This window comes from Entelurus aequoreus, linkage group LG04 (genome assembly GCF_033978785.1).
Source record: "Entelurus aequoreus isolate RoL-2023_Sb linkage group LG04, RoL_Eaeq_v1.1, whole genome shotgun sequence".
NCBI classification, from domain to species: domain Eukaryota; kingdom Metazoa; phylum Chordata; class Actinopteri; order Syngnathiformes; family Syngnathidae; genus Entelurus; species Entelurus aequoreus.
The window spans coordinates 50978240-50985349 of record NC_084734.1 but is presented as its reverse complement, the minus strand read 5'-3'; the positions used below and the strand labels follow the sequence as shown (position 1 = coordinate 50985349).

The following is a 7110-nucleotide window of genomic DNA, read 5'->3' as shown; positions in this document are numbered from 1 at the left end:
CATTGTTACCTACCTCTAGTGTTCAAAACACTATATGCTCAGGTTGAAATATTGAATCTTTGTTACCTACCTCTAGTGTTCAAAACTATGCTCAGGCTGAAATATTGCACTTTGTTGTTACTATTCTGTGCTACTTTTACCTCTGGAGTTCCCATCCTACAATTCAGCCAGAATTTTTTTGGTCCATGTCTAAAGATAAATACATTGACATGTGATTTTGTTATTCTGTTTTTTTTTGCCAGTGCCGTAAAGCCACAATGCTTGGGGATTTGGAGTCTTGAATATTAACCGTCAAATCGAATCGTATCGTTCGGAATCGAATCGAATCGGTCTGTAATAAAAGGATATCGTTTTTTAATCGAACCGTAACCTGTGTATCTAGATGCATATCGAATCGTTTATCAGAGAGAGATGTGCAACCCTAATATATATATATATATATATATATATATATATATATATATATATATATATATACACATATAAAAAAAATAAATACTTGAATTTCAGTGTTCATTTATTTACACATCTACACATAACCCATTACCTCCCTGCTTGGCACTCAGCATTAAGGGTTGGAATTGGGGGTTAAATCACCAAAAATGATTCCTGCTGCCCACTGCTCCCCTCACCTCCCAGGGGGTGATCAAGGGTGATGGGTCAAATGCAGAGAATAATTTTGCCACACCTAGTGTGTGATTGGTACTTTAACTTTAACTTAATAACACTCCTCTCTACTCATTGTTGTATTTGAAAGTGCAATGCTTTGCAGCCAGTAGCACAGCCTTTGAAGGAGCGTAGGTGTGGGGAGTGTAATATTCTGGGTTGGAGTCAATAACCAGGCGAGGTGACAGCGTTACGTCTCTTTACTTCATACTTAAGAACAGACTCCCACACGTGCCGTCAGGGTACGCAATACAACGTAAACCGTTGGCCAACCAAAAAGTAACCACAGAACTACTGTTCTGTGATTACTTTTTGGTTGGCCAAGCGGATGTGACGACAGGCTGTCCTCACTCAGGTCCACACGGACCTGGAGGGGGCGTGCCTTAAGTCCGGCTGGAAATCGGGAGAAATTCGGGACAATGGTTGTCCCGGGAGATTTTTGGGAGATTCACTGAAATTCGAGAGTCTCACGGAAAATTCGGGAGGGTTGGCAAGTATGCTCACGTCCCTGAGGGAGGCCCACCAAACCATGACATTATTCTACCTCAAGCGGCCTTTCAGATCATTGCATTTTTGGGAGAAGAGATTCACAGTGGCAGTTAACTTGTTGACACTAGTATGGAATTCGACTAGCCCGTTAGCATTAGCAGCGATCTCCAGGCTAGCGAAGACCATGCTATGGGACGAGAGAATTCTCTCGAATGGCTCCATAACAGCCGCTATCTCTCCTCTGACAACAGATTTAAGATTGTCGAGGATGTCTGCTTGCATTTTGTCTAACTTCTGACATACTGTATGGTCTTATGTCCTATATGGACTCCTCCATGATATCTTGATCCGGAGACGCACTAGGCTTGGAGTGGCCTGGCTTGTGGCCTGACATCGCAGAATTCACAGGCGTAATTTACGAAAAAGAAGCTGACAGGTTAGTAAAAAATATGGTGGAGTTTATGCCTGGAGTTAGCAAAAGTGCAAACAAAACATAAAAAAGGTACTTTTCAATGGATCCCCCACTAAGCAAGCACTGCGCCTACCATGCTCTACCAGAAGTCCCATCACGGTTGCTTTCTGACATCACAAACAACATTGATTTTTTTACGTTTGTCCACAGAGAGAAAGCCAAATGGAAGGAGCGAGAAGAAGCGTGGCTCAAGATTGACAATCTTGCCAAGTCCAACACACAGGTAAGTCAACAATTATTCTGAGTCCAGTAATTATGTGATGTGCTTATTAAACACCACAATAAATTATAATAGAAGTCACGCCATGCCTCTCTCCCACTCCACTTAGTTTCTGATGTACACTAACCCGACGGGCTCAGGCCATTCGACGGACATGGAGACAGACGGGCCGCTGCTCGACGATGTCAGCCTGCTGGAAAGGAGGATAACAGAGGAGGCTACACAGGTGAGGGGACAAGTATCGAGCGTATTTTAGGAAGGGCAAGCCCTTATTATAGAGATGCACTGGTGCCATGTTTCTCTTTAAAGAGAGAGGGCAGAATCCTTGCCTACTTTTTGAGCTTCACAAAATGGAAGTGTCCATGCACAAGGCAGGATTGGAACAACACACCAAGTGCTATGGGCACGCTACAAACTGGCCACCCGCCACATGCGTGGCTGCCCTGCTTCATCGGAGTTCCATAACCACCATAGTGTTTACAGTATGTCCAAGCAGAATCAACCATGACACAGGTCAGTCATGGACACCAGGCTTATTTGATTTTATTTATTTCAATTTAACTTTAATCATTTGTAGTTTTCGTTTCAATTTGTGCAAAGATGCTCAACAGTCAAAAGCTCATATTTAGGTGACAAAATATTGCAAAATGCACTTACATTGTTGGTCACTCTCCTAAACCAAAAAGTCTCTTGTCCACTTATAGATTTTGTCACTGCAGTTTTCTTCAAAATAAAAATATCGTCACGTCTTGTTCTCGTGAGTCCAACACTGCATATTGTCTATTGTATCTTGTGAACTGAGCTCAATTTGTTTTCCCTAGGCATGCAAATTTAACTGCATCTGTGACTGAGCTTGAAACTCGAAATACTCCTAACTCAAATCAATATTTCACATTTGAAATTAATTAAAATCAATTTAATCTTTGATTGGCACCCCAAAACGTCACAATTTGAATCTGTAATATGCTTTTTAAAAAGTAGATTATACATTTTGTAGGAAAAGCAATCCAATAGAATGTAGTACAAACAACTACAGTAGTTTTATGAAGTAATGTAATCATAATTACAACATTTACTTGGACTTTTACAGTATTTCTTTCCAGCTGCTTCTCTGTCAAATACACCATCAGCAGCTTCCCTATATTTTCATGGATGAACATCCATCCATCTTCTTCCGCTTGTCTGAGGTCGGGTCGCGGGGCAGCAGCCTAAGCAGGGAAGCCCAGACTTCCCTCTCCCCAGCCACTTCGTCCAGCTCCTCCCGGGGGATCCTGAGGCGTTCCCAGGCCAGCCGGGAGACATAGTCTTCCCAACATGTCCTGGGTCTTTCCTGTGGCCTCCTACCGGTCGGACGTGCCCGAAACACCTCCCTAGGGGGGTGTTCGGGTGGCATCCTGACCAGATGCCCGAACCACCTCATCTGGCTCCTCTCGATGTGGAGGAGCAGTGGCTTTACTTTGAGCTCCTCCCGGATGACAGAGCTTCTCACCCTATCTCTAAGGGAGAGACCCGCCACCTGGCGGAGGAAACTCATTTCGGCCGCTTGTACCCGTGATCTTGTCCTTTCGGTCATGACCCAAAGCTCATGACCATAGGGGAGGATGGGAACGTAGATCGACCGGTAAATTGAGAGCTTTACCTTCCGGCTCAGCTCCTTCTTCACCACAACGGATCGATACAGCATCCGCATTGCTGAAAACGCCGCACCGATCCGCCTGTCGATCTCACGATCCACTCTTCCCTCACTCGTGAACAAGAGATACTTGAACTCCTCCACTTGAGGCAAGATCTCCTCCCCAACCCGGAGATGGCACTCCACCCTTTTCCGGGCAAGAACCATCAGTGGATGAACATCAGAAATTTTTTTCTATGATTTCTTTCTTTAACTAATTGTTGCTTGTTGAGAAGATCGATGCATGTTTTTCTGTTTCCAATGGGTCTAAATACAGTAAAACAAAGTAAGTAGCTAAGTTGGCAACTATGATCCCTTTCTTTTTATTCTCTGACGGATAAAAAAAAAACTGCAAAGGTTTTGAACCCAGTATAATTATAAAAACGTTGATGGTTATTTGTTTTTGTAGACCACACATCCAGTGAATAATCAGCGATTGTCATTGAATCTTTAAATGGAGCATAATTACGCTAACTGGCATTGAGTGAATCCTAAGTAAAAATCAATCTTGGTTGATTAATAAAAACATTGTCTGTGTGTTCAGTTGCAGAAAGACCAGCGACGGGAGCGTCCGTTGATGCGGAGGAAATCTGAGCTGCCTAAGGACATCTCCACGGTCACGGCCTTGGAGCTTCATCGGAGAGCTGAGGAGATGTTGACCACACACGATGGCCACTAACTGGCCGAACTGCAGCATCACAAGACCTGCCACCATCTTGACCCAGCCCAGCACAACACATCAGAAACCCTCTCACCTTCCACCTCCTTACCTAACACAAAGATGTTTCTCGAACATGGCGACTTGACCTGGAACAGAGTGGCGCTGGGTCCTTGCACATCAAATTCTGTTTATTTTTGTTCCTCTTCCTCCTCCCATCTTCTCTGCCATCCTTGTTTTTTGTTTCCAGCAGAGCTCTGGTTTTCAGGGTGCTGTGCTGCCACCTTCTGGTCATTTCTCTCAGGTGTTTTGTTCCTTGTGTGTCTACCGAGATGTCAGGTGCTTTTGCCAAAAACCCCAACCCCCAAAAAACAAGCCCCATCCCGTCTCCAGATGACATGTCCAGTTTAAAGCAATATTTTTTTTTTTTTTACATAATATATGTTGATTTTAAACGTTTAGTCCTTAATAGTTAGACTACAGTATCTGACAAATGTGAGTCCCACTTCACATTTCATGAACTATTATATTTCACCCGGAATAAATACTGTATACATAAATATACTTTAGAGTAGTCCATGTACAGCTCGTGTAGCAACATATGAGCATTATTGTTTAAATATTTGGCAACAATTGAATTCACCAATTTAATTTCAACACAACAATCTACACAATTCAAACAATGATATCCAATATTTTCAACTACAAAATAATTACAATAGTAATATTAAAGGCAAAACTAAAGGAAACATGGTCTTTTTTTAAAATTGTCCTGCCACATCACTCAGATAATATGATTATTAAATCAATGCAATATTTAATCACCTAATACTTGATAGTGTTAAGTGTATTAATACATGTTTTTAATGTATTTAATAAACCACAACTCCCCCAGTGTTGGCAATGTTAATGTAGCTCTAAAACAACGGCCCTGTCATCTCCCATGTTCAACTGTATGTAAGACACTTATCACCTTGCGATTTTTGTTGGAAATCTCTGTTCCACCTGAGTGAACCACATCTTCCCACGGCATCACTCGTGCACACTACCACTGCCACACTTGGATGTTGGCAAGACATAATTATCTTGCTACTTGCTTGTCCAACTAACTAACCGTGACAATACACCCTCAGGTAGCACTCATGCATCCCCAAACCCTGATGCTCCCACCACCCTGCTACACAGCCGGTGGGACACAATTATATTGCTGCTCACTTGTGTTGAAATTCTTGTTTCTCCACAATGAACCACAGCTCCTCAAGTGCCGCAGCACTTGTGCACGCTACCACCGACATTTGCTACTCACATTTGTTGCTATTTAGACAATGATTGACTCACATTTATGGAAAATGCCTATATTCTGCTAAATAAGCTGTACAGTGACTACTCTAAAGTAAATTTTTGTCCCTTAAGATGATGTAATCAAATGGTTGCTGTAATGTGAGTTGTGTAAACACTTTTGGGATATTCTGTTCGTCTTCGATTGCTTACACAGCATCCAGTACAATCTGCCCAAGTGAGCATCTGAGAGATGCTGAATGAGGGACTCTTCTCCAGCAGGACACCCGCGCCCCCAGCCCGCCCTCCCTTTTGCTTGTGTATCGGTCAGCAGGGACGAGACTGCTTAACACAGGACGTATGTTTGCTTCTAAAACGCCTTTTTATCGCAGTGCCTTGGAGAAAAAAGAAGAAAAAAAAGATCAGTGGGTATGTTTACCGGACTAGCTGTAAAAATGTTCCGGAAATGAAAAAAAACCACACAACTTTCTTAAAACCCCCCAGCAACTTGAACTGACAAAGCACTTCCTGATGAAACTTGAACATAAAAAAAACTAAAACTTGTTAGATCAATCAAGCAACAAGCAACTTGTTGTTCCTCCTTTGACTCCAAGACCATCCAGTTGCACACGTGCGCCCCTTTTACCTGAATGTGCAAACTAAATACATCTCCTCCGTATCTTTTCTCATTTTCATCAGTATTGTTTTTGTTAGCCCAAACCTTAGCCCCTCCCTGCTGGTTGCTGTCACCCTGCCCCTCCCAAAATGTTTTTTTGTATAGAGGCTCTTATTCAACATAAACTTGTATTTTATTTCTAGACAAACAAAAAGATTGTTTCTAGTGTCCTTTAGTATACATATAATACTAAACGGCTGATGAAATGTTGTACATATACTTTATTTTACCTTATTAATAAATGTTTAGAGGTCATATTTTGTAACAAGAACAATGCATTCTCCCTCCTGTTTACAGAACACACAGGAAATAGTAAACATTTATAAGTTGTATAGTTTATTATTTTTTGTCATCACTTCTTCAAGCTCTCCTGCGTACATAAATCGTTTTTGTGTGCTTTTATCCAAAATCTCTAGTGATGTACATCTATCTATATTCAGAAAATAAAGTGAGTTTTATATTTTCATCCTAAAGCACAATCTGCAAGTCTGTGTTGTTTTTCATGGAGTACTATATTATGATAAAATGTCAATCTTAAACATTGCTGCCCAGTATGATATTATGTGCTAAAAAACAATGCACTGATGATGCTAATCATCTTATTTCAACTAAATCATGTTTACGCGTGCATCTACAATTTAGGTAATGACTAAAAAATACATTTTATCTTTAGGTGGAACAAAAATATAAACCCAACATTTTTGTTTTTGCTCCCATTTTTCACAAGTGTAACTCAAAGATTTTAAACTTTTACTCTATCCACAAAATAACTATTCCTCCTGAAATCTTTGTCAGACTAAAATTGCTGTCAAAGTTAACACTGGTATTAATCTGATATATCAGCACAAATTATAGCACATACTTGTATTATTTTGTAGTGTGGAATGTTTAAAAAGGCTTGATCAAGTGAAATTATTTACAGAACAATGTTAGGTATGAAAAACACTACACTTATGACATAAGTACATGCTTTAATTTT

At 41.0% G+C, this 7110-nt stretch overlaps 1 protein-coding gene across 7 annotated transcripts in view; it reads left to right on the top strand.

The window, feature by feature from the left end:
* The window catches only part of LOC133648758 (serine/threonine-protein phosphatase 2A 56 kDa regulatory subunit gamma isoform-like), a 67209-nt gene extending 60748 nt beyond the window's left edge, over positions 1-6461 (top strand). For 5 of the 7 annotated variants that reach the window (XM_062045158.1, XM_062045157.1, XM_062045161.1 and 2 more), the window contains 3 exons: positions 1778-1850; positions 1957-2073; positions 4064-6461. In XM_062045158.1, coding sequence (XP_061901142.1) covers positions 1778-1850; positions 1957-2073; positions 4064-4198 — 325 coding nt within the window. In that variant the 3' untranslated portion in view covers positions 4199-6461. The remainder of the gene's footprint in view (positions 1-1777; positions 1851-1956; positions 2074-4063) is intronic. The other 2 variants (XR_009825930.1, XR_009825929.1) reach the window with 1 other exon arrangement.
* The last annotated feature ends 649 nt before the right edge of the window (positions 6462-7110 follow it).